The 20,308-nt window shown below is 38.4% G+C and overlaps 3 protein-coding genes across 3 annotated transcripts; 1 reads left to right on the forward strand and 2 right to left on the reverse strand.

Annotated features, from left to right (window-relative positions):
• The first annotated feature begins 246 nt into the window (after positions 1–246).
• On the forward strand, positions 247–1,544 carry LOC116176121 (UPF0764 protein C16orf89 homolog). Its single transcript, XM_031494594.1, has 5 exons — positions 247–572; positions 615–734; positions 789–1,065; positions 1,115–1,266; positions 1,312–1,544. Exons 1-5 carry the CDS (start codon positions 395–397, stop codon positions 1,542–1,544), a joined length of 960 nt encoding a protein of 319 aa, XP_031350454.1. The 5' UTR covers positions 247–394.
• Positions 1,545–1,629: 85 nt separating this feature from the next.
• On the reverse strand, positions 1,630–5,595 carry LOC116177095 (potassium/sodium hyperpolarization-activated cyclic nucleotide-gated channel 1-like). The gene is made up of 8 exons (XM_031495968.1): positions 5,585–5,595; positions 5,181–5,453; positions 4,926–5,138; positions 4,700–4,868; positions 4,151–4,421; positions 2,352–2,557; positions 2,094–2,303; positions 1,630–2,037 (listed from the first exon to the last, which is right to left on the reverse strand). The coding sequence occupies exons 2-8, from the start codon at positions 5,444–5,446 to the stop codon at positions 1,816–1,818; spliced, it is 1,557 nt and encodes a 518-aa protein (XP_031351828.1). The 5' UTR covers positions 5,447–5,453; positions 5,585–5,595; the 3' UTR covers positions 1,630–1,815.
• Positions 5,596–11,869: 6,274 nt separating this feature from the next.
• LOC116176961 (ankyrin repeat and zinc finger domain-containing protein 1-like) lies at positions 11,870–17,966 on the reverse strand. Its single transcript, XM_031495811.1, has 8 exons — positions 17,867–17,966; positions 17,615–17,806; positions 17,422–17,564; positions 17,107–17,370; positions 13,096–13,321; positions 12,384–13,048; positions 12,166–12,333; positions 11,870–12,118 (listed from the first exon to the last, which is right to left on the reverse strand). The coding sequence occupies exons 1-8, from the start codon at positions 17,955–17,957 to the stop codon at positions 11,942–11,944; spliced, it is 1,926 nt and encodes a 641-aa protein (XP_031351671.1). The 5' UTR covers positions 17,958–17,966; the 3' UTR covers positions 11,870–11,941.
• Positions 17,967–20,308: the final 2,342 nt, after the last annotated feature.

Genomic DNA, 20,308 nt, shown 5'->3' on the forward strand with positions numbered 1-20,308 from the left:
TAAATTTCTTATTATTTTTGTTAAGTCGACAATGCAATCGAAATAGATTTTTTTGCGCGGAGAGTTCCTGCACGTATTGCCACATTTAATTTTCATGTTTCCCATTTAATTATGTAAGAAAGCTGTGCCTAAGGTAATAAACGTAATTTAGAAAAATCGTCCTCATAAATTGAACAGTGACGTTCTGTCACAGCAATCGAAACTCGATCCAATTTCTATCTCAGCCAGTTGCTACTATTACATACTTTAACTCTTAAAGCACGCAGAAACACAGATCGGATATTAGGCAAACAATTTGAAATTATAGCGATCATTTTAAAATGTATCGATGCGTTTTTGGGACGACTATGGGTTAAATGTCTTTAACGTAAAACTTGAATAACGACATACCGCGATGGACGTTTCGCAGGTTCTCATCGTGCTGGTTTTCTTCAGTGCGTGCCAATGTAGTCCTATAGGCGATGATTTGGAAAACCGGGTAGTAAACGCTTTGAGTAGCGTTTTAGGTTTTATTTCCGAAAATGTAGACGAAATGAATCTCGACGGACTGTTTGGAGTTGTTCTCGCGAAAGGTAAGTCTTATGAATAAGATGGAAGTTATGAATCCATTGTAGCGCACCTGTTGAAGCTATGCGCTGCCGAAAAGAAGCACCTTTTATTGTCTAATCAAACATCCGAAATTTTAAGTCAAATTCGCTGGGAGCATAAAAATCTATCTCGCAGTTACACGACGTGTAATTCTCCATCATCCGTTTTCAATTAACCAGTTTTATTGCTGTAACTTTCAGTTAAGAAGTTTCTGTTTGATGTCAAAGTGTGGAAGAAGGACGTGGAGTTTACTCGAGGGATTGTAGGCGCTGTAACGCCTCCGTTTCAAATACATACATGCGATCAGTATTTAGGTATCATATCCAACGCGTGGTTTCCCGAGAAGTTTTCGGACAAATGCCTTACGGAAATAATTAACGGTTCACGAAAGAAACGTAGTCGTTGTTTCCTCGATCGGTCTTGTTTGGAATATGTCACGGCGTCCAAATGCATGCTGGGATATGGGATAACGCACAAGTAAGTTCTTCATATCGCTTACTCAGGCTTACAACTGGCGTGCGATTAGGATATTACTACTCCAAGTTGCCAAAGCGTTGGGATGCAAATGGAACACAAACCCTCCAATTATCAATTACTGTTCTCATATCTTGTGGGAAGTGAGACAAAATGCGAACTGTGGATTTATCGGACAGCTTGATGATCTTTTTCTGGAGCAAGGTCAGTAATCTTCATTGTGCCTTTGTATATATAACGTAGTTGTAGTTCTGCTTTGCGGATCGGAGGGTTTCCTCGAGTTCTTTGAAGTTCGTTGGGTTGAACACGTTCTAAGTCTACAGTCACGGTTTGGATGTTTTGGAATACTAGAAAATGAAGGCGTCGTGGTTAGAAAAAAACGTGAAGCAAACGCCATTAAGTTTGGATGTACGGACCACACGACAGGGTTGGCAGCAGCTGCGCTCAGTTTATTTCTGCGTATTTTGAGATGCTCTGTATAGGTTTGAATAAGACATTTTGATCGCTTGTATGTTACTTCCCAAGATAAAACTTCCGTATGTGTTAGTAGTATCTAACTATCCAATAATATTTTTACTCGTCTAATATTTCAGACTATTACTACAATAGAAAATGTCTACAGAAATCTAGTGCGGTATTTGACAAGTACAATTTATGCCGAATTAGATTTGTTTACGTCTCCGCACATGTTAGTAGCATCTAAATATCCGAAAGACTAAACCTTGAAAAAACACAAAAACAAGACTCTTCCGTTTATAATCGTCGCGCAAACAATGAATGCAAAATTTGCTTTTCGGCCATTGCCTTCATTTCCATCCTCAATTCGGGATACGGGGCCATCGCGATTTGAAAGTCCTTACGACTTAGAAAGTATAATTCGCAGCACTCGATCGCTACAACAGTCACGACTCGCTTTCCTTCCTCTATTAGCAGCGATATTTCGCCAAAGTGTGAACCATCTGTCAAATGGCAAACCTGAAAATATACCCACAGGATGCGTCAAAGTCATAGAAATTGAACAAGTGGCCTACCTCTACGTCATCCGGACTGAAAACGGCAGCAGTGCCTGAAGAAATAAAGTACATGCCGTTACCGGGCGTTCCGGCTTTCACAATTTGGTCCCCGCTTATAAATATTTCCGATTTCATACACTTCACAAGTGACAATAGAAGATTTGTAGGTAAGTTGCGAAAGTATTCAACCTTTTCAATGAAACCCTGGCAGTTCTGTAGTATGATGTCCTGCGAGGTCACGATGTAAATGCTTGTCCGCGGCGCCTGCGGCCTTACCTGCTGGAGATTTTCCGATAAACTTTCCAAAATGTCGTCTTCTTTATAATAGTTGTTTTCAAACTTAAACTTGTAGAACAACAAAATACGTTGCTTCATATTTTCTGGCAGTTGCTTGTAACGGATGAATTCATGTAATTGGTTCATGAAGTGTTCGTATTTATTATTCACACTCAAATTCGTATTTACCATGTGCAGAATTTCCGCTAGTATGATTGAAATTGCAATTAGCTCTCGCATACTTTTTATGTGAACGTGGTAATTCAACATTGAATGATTTCATTTGAATAGGCACAACTAGACCAGGTACTAGCATATTTAGTTGAAGGACCCTGTTGTACGAGGATTGTTCAATAGAAACACGTTTAGAGGCTGTAGAACATTTTTTATTCACCGGTTTTAAAAGAAATCTCCATTAACATTAAGGCATGAATCCCACTGTTGTACTAATAATACTAATCGGTAAATTCCGTGCTGGTAAAATTCTTGCGGCTGTTTGCGGACCATTCCCTAGCCGCAAACTCTACCTCAGCGTCCGATTTGAACCCCCGTCCTTTGAGTGATTGCTTTAATGGGCCAAAAACATGATAATAGCAAAGGGGGAGGTCGGGACTGTAAGGCAAATGTTGTAAGACTTCCCACTTCATACGACTAAACAGTTCTTGACTCGTTTGGGTGGTCTGGGCTACATGGTGTCGGGCACAGCGTTCGACTGGGTCAAGCATAGAGTGACCCGGTGACCCAGTTAGTTTACTGACCCAGCGACCCGGTGACCCAGTTTGACCCTGTGGCCCAGCTTGACCCTGTGACCCAGCTTGACACGGTGACCCAGCTTTACCCGGTGACCCATCTTGACCCGGTGGCCCAGCCAGATTCCTAGGTTGATCCAGTTGAATCCAGTGACCCAGTAATTAAATTATATTTAGGTATCCGGAATATCTTAAGGTTAATTTTTATTCAAATTTATTGCATTAGGTTTGTATTGGTATTTAAATTTTGTCACCCAAAACAATTTCAAGTAACATTTAATTTTAAAAAAAGCTTCCTCAAAATATTCGCCAACAACTAATACCTAAAAAATCAAACGCATTTGTTTATAGGTTTGTAGTCAATGAAAGTATTTAAAGAAAAGAATTGGATCAAGCTAACTAGTAGAAGAAAATTAAATGTGAATGAACACCAGTAAGCAACTGGTAAAGCCTGAAGCAAAGAAATGAAGGAGGGAACTGTTTAGAAATAACATTACTATAATACAATTCGGGACATAGAAAGTTTTTTACGGCAGTATTAAAGCAAACATCACAGAAATGACAGTTGTCAAGCAATCGAGTATTATTTTCAACAAACCAGCATTCAGTTTCATTTATTTCATAATCTGTACACTTGAACCGAGATCACTGACTTAACTGCGTTATTCGATCAAACTAGGTTACTGGGTCAAATTGGGTCCCCGGGTGAAATTGGGTCGCTGAGTCAAACTGGGTCAAACCGGGTCACTGGGTCTAACTGAAGAGAGTATGACGTGACCCAGCGACCCAGTTTAATTCAGTGACCCAGGTGACCCAGTCCAACTCTGGTCGGGCATTATCTGCAGAATTTAGTGGATTCTGTTCCTTGTCGAAATGTATGCAAACTGCAAATAATTTTGACAGACGCTTTACTAGTACTTAAGTAAACAATCTAAACAAATGAGTTCGGTTGCCATGACTACCAGGTCATGACTGCATAGATCAAACGTGTTTCTATTGAACAACCCTCGTATAATCTAATATGGCGGGTGTTGCAAAATTATCACTTACCGTATATAAACATCTTAAATATGACTCCAAACGTTAGAAAGCATAGTACGAAATATATAGTTTTTAATTCATCGTTCCCCGTAAAATAACCATAACTGACGCCGAAAACATTACACAAAGCATGGAAGCAGCTGCGTAGAAAACCCCTGAACTGATCTTTTGATTTGCTGAGAGCGTATAGATAACAAAAGCTAGTTGCCCACAGAACGACGATTAGGAATACAATGGATACCTTAAATAATCTGAACTTGTTGATGCTATACTGTTTGCGCTGTAACAAAGCAGAAGTTAATTTTTAAATTAGCTTGAAATGGTTAACAACCGTATATCCTCAACGGATCCGATGATATAGGTACGTATCACGCTTATAGGGTTAACAAAACTATGCAAACTAGGACCATCTGAGAATATGGAAAAAAGACGCATTTCCCTCAAAATTAACGAAAATTCCCCGTTTTTGCTCCCCAATTTGGTCTTATTGAAACAATCTCTATAAACTTAATACGTGGTTTCATAGATTATGGGGTCCGAACACAAAATATTTCTTACGTGTCTATAGGTGCTCAAATATCTCAATAAAGTCACCAATCTCAGTAACTTCATGCATCTCATTGCACGACCGACAACCACGCGAGTTGGCATAGGGATGTAGTACACAATGAAAATTATTGGAATAGACGATAGTATATCGACCAGGAAATATGTTTTTAAGTAGTGCCTAAAAGTATAGGTAGTTCAAATCAAAAGCGTACAGTGAACATGTAACCTACAGTACCTTACCACTTTTCTCCAGCCCAAGACAATCTTATTGTTTTTTACGTCATGATAACCGCAAACAAAATTTAGACAAAAGTCTAGCAACATGGTGCCACTAATAAGACGCCTAATTGCTATCCAATTCGCATCGAAAGGTATAATCGTCATTTCAAAGGGAGTGAAGGTCAACATAATAAATGACATGATAATCACATAAAATTCCCATGCACTTCTAAAACACACGGTGCCATAGCAGCAAAATTACTGCACTTACCTTGCGGCGCTGAACGGGTGAACTATGTAATAATTTTGTTGCAGGTGTCGTGCCCTTTCCTCGCGAATAGCAGCGCTAGATCGTAAAACAGTTTTACAAAATGCGTTATCCTCGCTTACTGTCAAGAAACGTCTAAATATTCTTCTCGTCTCGACAAAACAACCATTATAAATGTATTTTACTACGATATCTTCAGGAGGTGGCAGAGTACATTTATTATGAACGGGGACATTTTCTGTATCCGAGGTTTCGGAGTTTCTTTTCATCGCAAAGCTGAGTGACTGACGGAGTTTAGAAAAACTGAAACCGGTTAACCAGATCAAGGTCGACCACAAAAAATCAACTAATATTGCCATGGAATCTTGGTCTAAGCATGGAATCGATTGTAACAATTCATAACGTACCTACCAATCCTAATTTGTACACGTCTTTAAATTTTAGCTAATTTCATATTTCCGTATAGGTTAGTAGTATCTAGATAAACAAAACAATCATAGTTTTCCTCTTAGCACTTTTAATTTCGATTATTGGTCACATTTATCCACTTTCAAATCACGAGTCCTAACCACCTAAACTAAAGAAGGGACTTCGGAATATGAAGTTACAACATCGCCGTGAATATGGTCCAAATACACGGAAATAGTATATTGCATAATAAGTGTGTTAAGAAGCCTATTTCGCACGAGTATTTTGCGACACGAGCGAGCGCAGCGAGTGAGTGTTGTAATAAAATCGAGTGCGTAATAGGCATTAGCACTCGAATTATGTACTATACCATGGACCAAATACAATAGACTGAGCACCGGTTTTAATGTGGACCAATACGTATAGATGGAGTTGGACCAACAGAAGTCGCTTACCAGCAACCAGTGGCGCACTGAATTAACGTCAGAAATTTTAAAACTGAATAATTTTATACTACTGAAAACCCGTCATTTGGCAGATTGCGTGGTCAATATTATTATTTTGATTGGTAAATATGATTATTTTGGTTTGTATGCTGTGTAATATCGTCCGATTTTTGAATTATTAATATAGAGTTGTAAAAATTGTGTTCTCTGACCAATTCTTCCAAACGCTCAGAAAAGGAGATTGACGAAAATATATGCGGACTTTTTTAAAGGGCATTAAATTTTCTACAAAAAAGTCAGCGGCAGCTTATGCCGACGACGCGAAGTTTCGTTTGGAAACGACAACCGTTTGAAGATTATACAATCACCTCTCCCGCCTAATTGCATTGCCTACTCCATTCATACGCGATATAAACCTAACACCAGAGGAATTTGCTGATGTTTGCGCCGGTTTTATAGCGACTGCATTTGCTAAAAATATACTTACATTCTTTCGAATTACGAATTTTACATTGAAGATTACGCCATGACGAGGGCCAAAATAGTGATAACGTTTTAGGAATGTAAAATGCTGCACATGCGTTTTTAAGGTACTTCGTTTTCAAAGAAATTTGCATCTACATTATAAATTTATAACCGCAGTTTGAATAACTTTCTTTGCAGAATCTGGCGGCTTCTGAAGGCATACTTGCGAATTATTTTTTTATTATTTTTTCTATAGCATTTAAACAGAATATAAAATAACGCCATGTAAATACCAAAGTCCAATACATAAATTTTTGCCAATAAAGTAAAATTAAATTTCACAATCACTAATAGAGGCTAATACAAACAAATAAATTATTTACACATTTTTGACGATCAACATTTTAGGATGAATTCGACGATGAGGCTGTCGTAACGCTGAACTGAACTGTAATAATTACGTAAAGTTATTAGATTGATCAATAAAAATTTTACGTGCTCCAAACATTGTTGATGTGTTATTACATGCGGGCATTTTCGTTTAATGAAAACCTTTAAAACATATTTTTGGAAAAAAATTGGCAAATTTTTTTTACAACTATACTGGAGCCAGTACTTATCAACAGTTTTCGTTGAAAACAGGGTTCGCAACTGATTTTAGCAAAAAAATAGAGACTTGGTCTCTATTTACATATTTAAAAATAGAGACCATTTCGAGACCTTAAAGAACTAATTTCCATACAAAATTAAGCAAAAAATATTTATTTTGTAATAGATGAGAATGATGAGATACATAAACGGCAATATATCTAAAAAAAAAAGTAACCGTTAAAACGTAACTGCATAGACGTTGCAATTTTAATAACATTTTAAACAACGTAACAACATAAAATGGATACATTCTTAAAATACTTATTACCGCAACGCAAAACACCTTCTCGTCGTTAAATTTTCGACCCCAAGATAATATCTAGCTTCTTCAACCACTCAGTTTGAAATTTACACTTTCCCATTTTGTTTTATTTTATTATAAAAAACCTATTTTTCTAAAACTGTCAAAAAAAACCTGTCATTTTCTGACGAATTTCGAAACGCGAAGTACTAGATTTTTAAACGGTTAATTAATAAGTAAGGTTGCTCTTGACAACGTGCGCGAAACCGTCAACAATGAAAAAAAGTATTTCGCACACATGACAAAGTTGAACTTAAAAGCAATCGGTTCAGTTGTAGAAAAAATATAACGGTAGCTTCTACACTGTGAAATTTGACTCTGCAAAAACATTTCCTGTAGCTGACATGATAAGGCGAGTAACCAACGCTTTTGCATGAACGGAAAACAGCATCACGATTCGCGAAATAAAATTAAAACGCTACTGAGGTCATCGTAATTAATGTGTGCGCCATCTATGCGACCAATGATTCATTACGCCGTGCACAGTCTATTGTATTTGGTCTATGACTATACTTTTTCTACGACTTGAATATAATTGATAAAAGATTGATAGATTACGATTGATTTGGTTCTAAATATTCGAACTTCGAACTAAAAATTAGAACTGTCAAGTGTCAAATGTCATGGTCTATTTAAAAGGAATACAAAATACAACGTAACCTCACTTATATTCCATGAATGCACGCCAGCGAGCAAGAATTTTATAAATACTTTTTACTTAGATTGGAAGTGTATTGCAGGGTTTTTACATCCCTATTCCTTACTGCAATGTGAGTTTCATTTTAGCACCATAGATGCAATAGCCAATAGGATACAAGATACAAGTGTTGAAGTTGAAGATTACTACCTAACTAGCTCAGATGGTGTTTGTGCTCTTTTTCATTACAGTTTTGAACGATTTCTATTGTTGCAGTTGGCAATGTATTAGGTACCTAACTATCGATAATACTAAGGCCTTCAAAACGCTGCGTCTTTTAACGAGTTTTCCCGGGAAGGAAGCATCGGACTACCCAGTATTAAGTGCATTATTCCGTGTTCCATGCAAGTCGTAATTGGCACCATCCATTAATTCTTCGAGTACTTATTGTAGTTTTCTAAAATACAAAATAGTAGCAACAGAGTTTGCTTAATTAGCTAAACGCAGCTTCAAACCATTCTTGAGTAGCCCATTACGATTATGAAAAATAATTGGGCACGGCTAATAAATTACATACAGGCTCCATTCTCATACAAATGGCAATGTTTAAACAAATTATGAGTAATTCTGTTCAAAGAAGTTTACAAAATGTGAAACATAACCTACAACAACAAAATCTGACGTTACTTCATTCATTAGGCAGGGCTGACAACCTACTAAATTAACATTTCGCGTTTGACCTTTAACCTGTTACGTAATATATATATATATATATATAGTAACAGTTCTAATTTTCATTATGCAACCGTATGATATAATGAACGATTTAGACGTGCAGTACAGGGTGACATTTTGGGTATGTTTACAACATAGGAGTAGAAAAACGGATTTAACGCCTGATTCTACGCTAACCTCAGACTACAGGAATACGAAAAAAATCAACCCGCTAACGTTTAAAAATGGCTATTCCTTCTAAAAAGTATTCAGTTCCCGCTTAAATTTAAAATTGAAAAGTGACACAGTGATCGAACATCTAAGGCAAGGCACCATTACGGTAACCAAAATAAGTGAAAATACTGAATCGCAACCCTCATCGCACAAAGGTACTAAACCAAAGAGTTTTTCGTAGCAGAATTCCACCCCTGGAATAGGTAACTCGCCCTTCGTTCGGAGTATCCGAGCCTACAATTAAGATTCGAGATCAGTCCCAGCATTAGGTGTTGTAAGTAATGTGGTTACAGTTATTTAGCACCCTCGTGGCCGCCTCGTGCACAGCAAACAATTTAATAACTTCCACAAATTTAAATGAACGATCTAATATTTATATAAATATTACCTCTGATCATGATCAAAAGATAACCATAAATTGTGCAAACATTTACACCAAAAGTGAAAACCTTTCAAACAATAAAAATTAACGATATTTCCCATACGCTTGATGCATTGAGGTTAAATCATGTCAATTTCAAGAACAAAGGTTGAAAATTATAAACAAATACAAAACGTTGTCTACAGAACACAAATAAATTATAAAGAAATGCAAAGATTACAACGTAACAAAGAGTTATCGTGTTCAAGACGGCGCAGACCGCTCTCCCATTCTAATAAGTCGCGTCATCGTAGGTTGAATATATAGGGTAGAACCTCTCAACAATAACTTGGAACAAATGAAGTTTAAGTAAATGCACATACACAAAGTTGGTTGCGGTTGAGATTAAAAACATGTTTAGGGAACGATGGGCCAGGTAAGCAGGTAACAAACATTCTAGGAAAGGGCGAAGCGCACAGGTTGTGACTCATCTTTGATGCAATAAAATACACTGTGAAAAACTATGGTAAGTTACATGACCTTGGTCATCACATCAAATAAAATATTCCACCCATTGCACTTGTAACTTGGTCCCACGTCCCAAGCCTACAGTAGAGATTGGAGCCTTAGATGTCAGTACTAGCTTGGTTATAGTATTTCTCATGTTCGTTACTAACTTTTCACGGAGAACTACATCATGCGGACGATTTATTGGCTTTCAACACCTTCAGTAATGTCGGGTCACCCTGTATGTCGAATTTCAATATTCTTTTTAAGCGTAAATGTGGTTAATTTGAAATTGGACACAAGATTCGATTGTATCATTTGAATGTGAGGTGAATTGCATTAGATTTAATGATGTGTAACGTTGTTTAAATAATCCCCTTTATTTTATTATGCAAATAGAATTACGTCAAATGTTTTGCTAAAGTTATCTCATTTAAATCCGGTCATTGCAATAAGAAATTGGTTACGGCTGCGCAAGCTATTTAGATTCAAGATAAGTGGGTTTCGCGCATAAGAAAACACAAGTGTTTAATTTATTTGAAGACGCAGTTGGAAGTGGAACAGAAAGGGAAGAATGTTTTAAATAGGAAAAGAGACGCTAATCGTTGCTTTTTTTAGTGGTGGGCGATATTCGTTGATGGTTTTTGGTGGTGGACGTTAATCGTTGCTTTTTTGGTGCTGGAAGCTTTTGGTGTATCGCAGTCAGCGGTAGTTGAGTTTGTTACAAGACAGTCATCGTGCAAGTTGTAGTGTTTTGTAGAAGAATGTTAGCTGAGTGCTCTAAGAGATTTTTTATTACGTTATATAAAGTAAGTGTTTATGTCGAGTTAAAGAAGTGGAGTTTACGAAGAAGTTTAGTCGAAGTGTTGTGTTTATCGAGCGTGTCAAGGTTATTCTACTACTCATGAAAGGAACTTTTTTCCACCATCAAAGAGCCAATTTTAGATCTGTCGTTACAACGACGCCAGTGTTCGTCTAAGTCGAGATTCAAGTGCAATCAAAGAAGTGAAGTTCCGAAGTTCGCAATTCCGACTGGATATTTTGGGTTATTAACACTTTTAATGAATACTTTCTATTTGCATTCTCACATGTACCTTTCGTGTTAAATTAATTGAAGTCGATGCTGGAGCTATGCTTTTGAAATAATCCTTTTTGTACATGCTATTTGCCATTTTACGAGTTGTTTTCCCAAATTGAACAGTACATGTGTTTGGTACTTGATCTGATTTATCATGTTTTGTACTGTTTCGTTCATGCTGATTGAACTGCATTTAACTTGATTACCTAATTTTAGCTTTCCACTTATGTTTGTGATATCTCTCGTGTTTATTTTTATTACCTAAATTGTTTAACTGCATTTGATTCGATTGCCTGACTTTTATCGTACAATTTGAGATATTTTATTTGTGTATTTCTCCTGCATTTTGTTATCGCACTTGATTTATTTCATGCATTTGTGTGGACTATGCCGGGGTTTTTGTCCCGAAGAAGATTTCGCCTTGTTGTACAATATTTGTTTTTATCTTTTCTTACGCACAAAACTATGCATTCAATTCCCTTCCCGATTATGTCTCATGTACAGTACGTCCTAGCACATAAAAAAACCGATTTAGTAGGTATTAGACAACGTAGCGTAGGAATTCATTTGGGCCATCCACTCCGAGCCAACTGATACCGAGATTCACAAGTGCGCCATTGCGACTTGAAAGCTAGATGTATATTATTTTTCCCCAGAGTTGCCAACTGTAAATCCATTACACCACATTTGGCGCCATCTTGATTACAATTTATTTTCTCTGGAGTATTAGTGTATGAGCCGTTCCAAAGTTGCGCCTTCATAAAAATGAGCCAACACGTTAAGGGCATGTATAAAGTCCTGTAAGGTCAAAGATCAAAGAGTGTGTTGTTGTCAGGGGTTGACCTTGGTAATCGGTAAGGTCAAATGACATGCTGTAAGTTCAAGGCCTATCAGTTAAACTGCTTGTATTAAGTGCTTTAATAATAGACAACAACATTTAATTTAACATGAATTACAGATAGTTATGAAAGCACAATCGGATGTGCCAGTCTATGTGCCTTTAAGCAGTCTATTGTACAAAATTTATTACCAGAGTATTCAAATGGAACTTTCCCGGACATATCACTCGCGCACAGGAAACAGCGCGCTACGACGGTGCCTCCTTGGCTCAAAATGCGACGTTCGGCAGCGAGCGCCCTCTACAACAGGCACAGAATTTCAAAACGTACTTATCAATTTCCTTTACCTTTTCCCGATCGCTCAACTGCAGGAATCTCTCCCTTTCACATTCCTCTTGTTTCTTCAGGACCGTCGCCTTCTTCTTTTCCTTTTCTTTTTCACGCTTTAACTTCTTAACCAGCTTTCTCTTTTCCAGTTGTTCGTCGGTTAAAACAGCGGGTATGGGAATTTGCGCCTATACCAATGAAAAGCAGTTAAGTATTCGGTCGATTACCCCTCACTCACCTTGTTATAGTTGTACTTCTCGGGAAACTCGGAGGCGAAAGTTTTGAAAACTGTCCGCACATCTCCGTCTTGTGTGGAAGAGTATGGGGTTTGTTGACTACTATTTCTTAAGCAGGGATCTGCATCGTGTTCTAATAGGTAACGGATCAAATCGAATTGTCGATGCATCGCTGCTATGTGAAGCAACGAGTTGCCGTGCGCGTCTATTACTTCATTTATCACACTACTTTTGTTATCACTTTCATCGTCTGGTATTTTTGCATTTTTGAGGTACAATTCGAAATTTGGAATGTTTCCAAGTTGCATTAATTCGTACACCTTTGCCTTGTGAAGCGCCTCCCGCTCCGCTTGGCGTTTATTTCTGGACTTGGTTTTCTTCGGTTTCTTTCTTCGTCGTTCCTCTAGAGTCAAAGAGTCGTCGAAATTTTCCAGAAGACTTTTCGTCGATATTTCTTGCTCAGAAATGTACAAGTTGTCCTCGGATGGGATTTGGTCAGTTCTTTCCAAGCTGTTACTGCGCGACGCCGGGTATGCTACAGGAAGAGGTCTCTCGACATTTTCACGCGATTTTGCGCGGTTGATATTGTTGTTTTTCACTTTGCTACGTTTCGGGGAGGTCTCCTTTACTTCGTGTTTTAAAACATCATCCAAAGTTTGTGATGACTCTATCAATCTGAATATAAGTGAGGCTTTTTTACCTTGGGCGACTCACCATAGAGTGTTGCACATGATAAAAGACCGTGAACCCTTTTCACTTCTGTAAATGTGGCCCTTCTTGTTGAAAATGGAACGGTTCGTAGACGACTATCTGACCGGTTTAGTAGAGGTACCTTCCCACTGAACAGGATAGACTGATTGTAAGCTCCAGTCGCTCTGTATATTATCAAACCACTGTTTGCTATTTCTTGTTGCCAGGTTTCAAGAATGTCGTGCACATGCTGCAAGAGTCAATTTCATTCGAATCGTAAGAACAGCAGTAGTGCGTAGAACTTAGTTACTATCGTCTGGGTCATTTGTCAGGGAAGTTTCGATTGATAAATTGAAGAGACATTCCAATTGAGTTGACTCATTGACTGGAAATTCTTTCTTCTAGAAAGATGAGGAGTGTACTTGTACCTACCAGGCCGCATAATTAACAATTCTTTAGGGACGGGGCTACATGATGTGGGGTTGGCGACATCCGGGCGCCATCCCCGAGCGTAGTTTACTAAAGTGGTAATTTTTTAGTTTTTTCCTATCTTCTTCTGCAGGAAAAACTGAAAAATCACCACGTTAGTAAACCACGCTCGGGGATGGCGCCCGGATGTCACCGACCCCACATCAAGTAGCCCCGCCCCTACAGAATTGTTAATTATGCAGCTCGGTAGGTACAAGTACACTCCTCATCTTTCTACAAGCGATCTTCTACGAGGTCTCATTTGCTGCCAAGCAGCTAGCCCGCCGGCCAAAGTGAGATTAAAAGCCATCGTTTTACAAATAAATTAGCAAAAAATGCGTTAAAAAGAGATAATTACAAAAAAAAGTTAAATCACTGTTTGCTGCTAAACAATGGCCCAGCTAGACGGTCCTAAAACTGTCGTCTAACTTCAAATTCAATATGGGCATGGCTTTAGCCATATAGTACGCAATGCCAAAAGTTGAGTCGAATTGAATCAAAATTCACAGTGCCCTTTTCGCATCTTGACTAATTACAAACCGAATTGCAAAATTTTTTATTGATGGAAGCATTTAAATTAAATTTGATACATAGCCACTTGAATAAAGGAAAATCTAACGTTAGTTTCAAAATTTAGGTTTGCGCATGCGCAGTTCCAACTTTCTTATTTAGAAAAGCATTGAAATGAAATTCTTCTTATAAACTGAAATTGAAGTAGGACATCAAAATGGATTGCACATATGCAACGCTATCTTTCATAGTTGTGGCCGGATTTTTACGATTTTAATAGAAGTTGCATCTGACAAATGAGAAATGAATGCAAGTGGAAATGCACTTTTTGTAAATCGGTTACGATTACTTATTTAACTGGTTGTCTTTAGTATTGAGTGGGCGGGGTTTCAGCTAAGGCTGCTTTACCAACCTAACCCACTACACATTTACAAATACCCGTGCCCGTACCCAGATTCGAACCAGGGACCCTTGGTACCGCAGCCCACCTTCAACTCAACTGCGACACACGGGCCGGCTTAAGAATGATGTTATTGTTTGTAAAAACATCCAATCACATGTCTTAACAACACTGTTAGCTGACAACATAGTTAAGCATGCTGTATGGCTTTATAATACGGGCCGATAATCATTTTAAAATTAACAATTTTGTGGTTTTCCCTGTATTTCTTACCCGAGCGAAAATTTTGATTTTACGGTATTAAGTTTTAAAGTTTAAAAAGAGCACATGCCCAAAAATAAGTTACAACCAACAACTTTTTTTTAAATGAAAATACATTTTTATTTTCCTTTTAGAATTTTACATAGTGTTTCATGTACAGGGTGTACCATTTTCGACACTTTTATAGGCGTTATGGGCTCTTTTTGGGTCAAACTTGTAATGGTAAAATCAAAATGTGCACATTTTTGCTTCAGAGATATGGAAATAAATCAAACAATTTTCAATTTCAGAATGACCGTATATATTCTTAGTAAAAACAGAAACAAAAAAATGTTTCTTGAAAATAAACAATTATACAGTACTCGGGTAAAAAAGTTATTGGATCTAACTTAATTTTATTTAAATGGCATACCCTATATATTTCAATCTAAAAATAGCATATTAAATTCTGTTTTTTAAATATAACACTGAAAAAATTCAATATCGATTCAAAAAAATTCAAAAAAGATTTCTTAAAAATTCAAAAATTCGTTTGTAGTAATTTCTAATTTTTTCAGTGTCAGAAAAAAAAGCGATAGTTCGTAGAAAACAGTTCCTATTGTTGAGACCTTTAATTAGAATACCATGAATGGGTAAAACGTGTGGTTACCCCCCCCCCTGCCTTTCCCATTTTCAAAAGTTTTACTTGCCACTAAAGGCATGCGCATGTAAAATGGTATTAGACTCTATTAGAGTAACGTCGAAATTGAGCGGGAAATTCGAAATGCTGGACTTGGCGGTTTTACTGTCAAAGATATTGACCCCTATTATCCCCCCATACATTAAGTATCACTTTTAAATAGGCCCTCTTTACGGGCCTATACTGACCTTACGCGCATTAAATAAGCATATCGACCCTCTTATATCGAAACACTGATTACTTAACTTTAGAGGCAAGTAAACGACCAAATCTCGCATTTGGGAAAATGTAAACACAAGAACAAGGTCATGATCATTCCATATTGCCAACCGTAAAGTGTAAATATGGTAGACATATCTTTAATTTTTAATTATAACGCAATTAATTGATTTTATTTAAGGATTATTGCTCTGTTTTAAAGTAAAGTAATCAGTGTTTCGATATAAGAGGATCGATATGCTTATTTGATGCGCATAAGGTCAGTATAAACCCATAAAGAGGACCTATTTAAAAGTGATCCTTAATGGATAAGGCAATAGGGGTCAATACTTCCGACAATAAAACAGACAAGTCCTGCAATTCGAATTTCGAGGGCTATTATGACGTAACCACTAATAGACTCTATTGGTTGTCGCATGTAAAAGTTTAGAACCCTTCCCGTAAAAGTAGTTTAACACGACAAAAGTGGTTCCTGACCGACGGAGAACACGCAAAACAATAGCACCAACGCTAAAAAAGTACAATCTTTGCTGATCAACTTTCATTGCATTGCTGGTTACTGATTAGATTGTAGAGCATATGTGGTCTGGTAAGAATAAGATGCAAGTTATCTCCAGTGATGAAGAATGGAAGAAACACCTCACACCGGAGAGCTTTTATAATTTCAATTTCTAGATATCAAAATTAAAACCTTTCTTTCCTAATTTTTACGCGTTTTGTTTTGTCATATTTCTTCGAATTATGTGAATTATCTTTTACACATTGTATAGAAAGTGTCATATTTCATAGTAGATTAGATTGTACACTTGCAGTTGAGTGTTGACCATTACAGTAAATGTCGTAAATTGTTCCATTGCTGAAACCAAATAAGTACGTTGGGCGTTCGTTGAACTGTATTTCGGTTGAAATTGTATTTATGTCTTAAAACGTAGAGAAAAATTTTAATGAAACTCTAAAGTCTAAACTGTGAGAGTGAAGGAACTACGTGCGTTTTTCCAAACTAGATTTACAAGAACGCATTTCGTAACTAGGCGCTCCTCGACTAACTATAGCGCCATCTCAGAACGAAGGGACCGCATATCAGCACACTAATGAATGTACGAGTTTCTATTTTTACGGTTAGTTACACCCCTTTAAAAAGCAGATGACAGCATCTTCTGAGCGAAAATTAGCAATGCCAGTTTATCCTATTTGTTTGTAACTCTTATTGTATTTCCTCTATGGTTCTACTGAGGATACTGTCTATTTTACCAGTAAAAATAAGCCCACGCAAGGGAATGGTAACGGTAAGGGCGGTGGGAGTTGCGACAAGTCAAAGAAGTTTGTCCCAAAATGTTACAAATGTGGCGAGTTAGGTCATTATAAATGGGACTGTAAAAATTCCAAGATCTGAAGAGTCAGGAAGGGTCTGCGTTTGTTAGCCAATCAGATATCGGCAAATCTACTACATATCTTTTTATCATTAATTACTTAACCGCAGATCTCATTACCTACTCACTTGTACTAAAGCAGTTTCATTATATCTCCTCAATGACGCCCCTGCGCTTTTGCACTGCGATCCCGATCGATTATCTTTGGAACTCTGAGAACCGCCCTGACCCGCCCGAACTGTGTAACAGTGGAAAGTTTTGTGTAATATCGGTGTAGACCCTCGAAAAACTGCGCCCGCAAAATGTCCTCCGCCCAGCATAATGACCGTCCACTGATTGTTTACGTTACACTCGCGCAACCTATCCAGAAGTACATTATTATCCAATTCTTCCTAAAAGTTGTAGATTTTTCATATAGGTACGCCGGATGAAGGCCTAGTCACCTTTTTTGCAAAAAGTAAACACCTATACATCGAAAATACAACTCCTTGACTAGTTTTAAGAAATATTTTTCCTTGCGAGGTAGCAATACTCTCCAAGTTATCCTCTTTCTCAGATTCCGAACCCGATATGCTGGATACGTCATCTGCAAATCAGTTTTAATACCTACTCCCAAAAAAAATTGGTATAACTTGCCTGCTCTCTCATTGAATTCTTCTTCGGTAAGAGGGGAGCGCGACAGTAAACTTTGCTTCAGATTATACCTGTGCCAGTCCAATTTGTAGTGCTCCCTTTGCTGCTGAACGTCATTAAATGAGGTCTTGCAGTACGAACAAATTAATCCCGATACGGAACTTGGGGTCCACTTCTCCGGCGCCTCTTTTGTTTCTGAAAGTAAACAAGAATCGCCGATAATTATCAAAGATCGATCAGGGCGAATATACCTACCTCTAGCTTCGGATGCCACCATTTGCAGAAATTTGACTTCATCGCCGATTAGTTGTTTGAAAGAGGAATCGAAGATTTGCACTTGGGCCATGGTTCTAAAATTAAAATATGGATATATTAGGATTGGTCACTAATTAAGATTTATGCATATGTTAATAGTTATTAATGATACAAGTTCGTTTATGGACGTCATTAATAACGTTCATATAGAAAGTGTATCACTCAAAATTCAATCTACGACGGTCCAAATGGATTTTATTCAGATTTTTGAGTTATCTAAACGTTTTCGTAAATTAAGATTCAAAATTATCAAGTGTGCATACTAGTGGATGTCATGGTAATCGCGTTTGTCAATTTTGACGTTTGCTATAGAAAATAGCGTGCTTTTATTATGAACACTAGTGCTTTTATGAAAGCCGTAATTACATCAGAGACATGGAGAGAGGAGATCGCTGATCGACGAGTGCGCATCCAAGAAAGGGTGCGACCTCATGGGCGCTGCCTTTTTTATACCCGTTGTGTCATGTTGTGTTTATAGTGGTGTTATTTTAGCGTGTGTTCGTGTTTAGGAGAGCTTTTTTCGAGGTTTAAGTGTTTATTTTGTAACGTCAACGTCACTGGCATTTTTTTTTGTTCATTTGGATTGAGATATTAGTTTCTTCCTACGGAGCTGCTGCCGAATAGTGTAGTGTATGAAGATTGCGTTAGATGTCTCTGGGTTGCGTCAGTAAACCTTTATAGTCCTGTTCAAATTTCGCGCTTCAATGGGTGTCAAAATGGCAGCCCCCTTGTTTTGTCACTTCGCGCAGTTTCATGCGCTATCTCCTCTCTCCATGTCTCTGATGTAACAGTATTTCTGTAGAGGTTTTACGTAATTCAAGTATCTAGTCTAAATGTAATCATGACTCCCAAGTATGAATGATGTGACTGAATGGGAAGGCATTTAAAGGAGAATTGTTTATTTTAAGTTATTGTAGCTGAATGTGCATTTCAAAGATAGCCGCTATGACGCAGAAAGAGAATTAAATATAATTCGCGACGTAAATAGAATTGCATTCATCGTATGTAAATAGGTAAATTAGGGTACAAAACTGCATAGAAATAACGAGTATTAACGCTAAGGTCAAAGTCCGAGTCATTGTAAATAATTAATTGAGAGCTAGTAGAGCGATTCAAATCCGTCTATTCTCTACCGCTGCCAAAGTGTCAAAAGCTTAAGTAACGGGCGTTCAAACTATTTATACATGTGCGAGTTTGCGCGATAAAGCGAATTGAGGTCAGTGGATACTAAGTGAGAAAGTATAAATACCGGGATTTCATGTTGAAATCTACGAGGCGAATGCTGGAGCAGTACTCTCCCCCTCAGCACCCTAACTCCGTTCCTTCCGTTCCCATCCCTAACTTTACCCATCCTTACAATCCCGTTCTCTGGCTGAAGAGGGTCAGGAAGCCCTGAGCAGCCCGCCTCCGGTATCCTCCTGTAGTCAGGGGTGCCGGAGGAATGAAACACGTTGGCCTTTTTCCTTTTTTTTTTTGCACCAAGAGGGAGTTGCCCGCCGCCTTTTCACGGAGCAACCTCTATGTAAGTCGCGCCCGCAAATTATAAGCGCGAATATTAATAATAAAGCGTTAAGGCGACTTTTATAAGAAAAGCAAGCAAAAGAACCGAGTGAAATAATCTCCATCGAGCCAGCGCAAAAGGCGAAAACGTTTCTTCCCAGCGCGCCGAAGAAAATTGGAAATTTACGAAATTACAGAAGCCTGTTACCGGGCGGGGTAACGTAAGTGGCAAACGGAGGTTGAAAACGTATATTACACAATATTTACAAATAATACAGAGGATATATGTACATATATAAGATCGCTTCTGGCACGTGGGATGGCGCCGGACTTGACTACGGTCAAGCCGGGAAGTGATGGCGTGCGGAGACGGTACTTGAGCCCAAGCGACCAGCCTCAGTCGCTTGTGTAGGGTAAGGTAGGCTTGCCCAGGCACAAGTGAAGTTCCCCTGTCGGTGCGCTGCTTATAAACGATTTCCGGTAGAGGCGTCTGGCGACGCGGCCAATAGGGCGCTAGTGGATGGTGGGGTGGAAGTTGCAACCCCTCTCCTAGTCGTCGTAACAGTATCCCCCCCCTGTAAAGGGGTTGCGACGGCGGGGTGCAGGCGCTGTAGCAAACGGCGGTGACGGGGTTGTCGTTGGTTCCGTGGTGGCGTCGGTGAAATGATTCTTGGCGGAAGTTCCGGTACTGGTGCCGGGGTGGGTTGGTTGGGTGCGGGGCGTAGATCGTGTACGTGCACCTTTACCAGTTCGTTTCCTCGCCTTATCCAGTACGCGTTTGTGCCCGCCAGCGCTTCGATGGTGTAGGGACCTGTGTACTTCATGTGAAAGTTCCCGGAGTGTTGGTCCCTGGATCTTTCCATCACTCCGTCGCCTACTTGG

Source organism: Photinus pyralis, unplaced genomic scaffold (assembly GCF_008802855.1).
Source record: "Photinus pyralis isolate 1611_PpyrPB1 unplaced genomic scaffold, Ppyr1.3 Ppyr1.4_LG7, whole genome shotgun sequence".
Lineage (NCBI taxonomy): Eukaryota > Metazoa > Arthropoda > Insecta > Coleoptera > Lampyridae > Photinus > Photinus pyralis.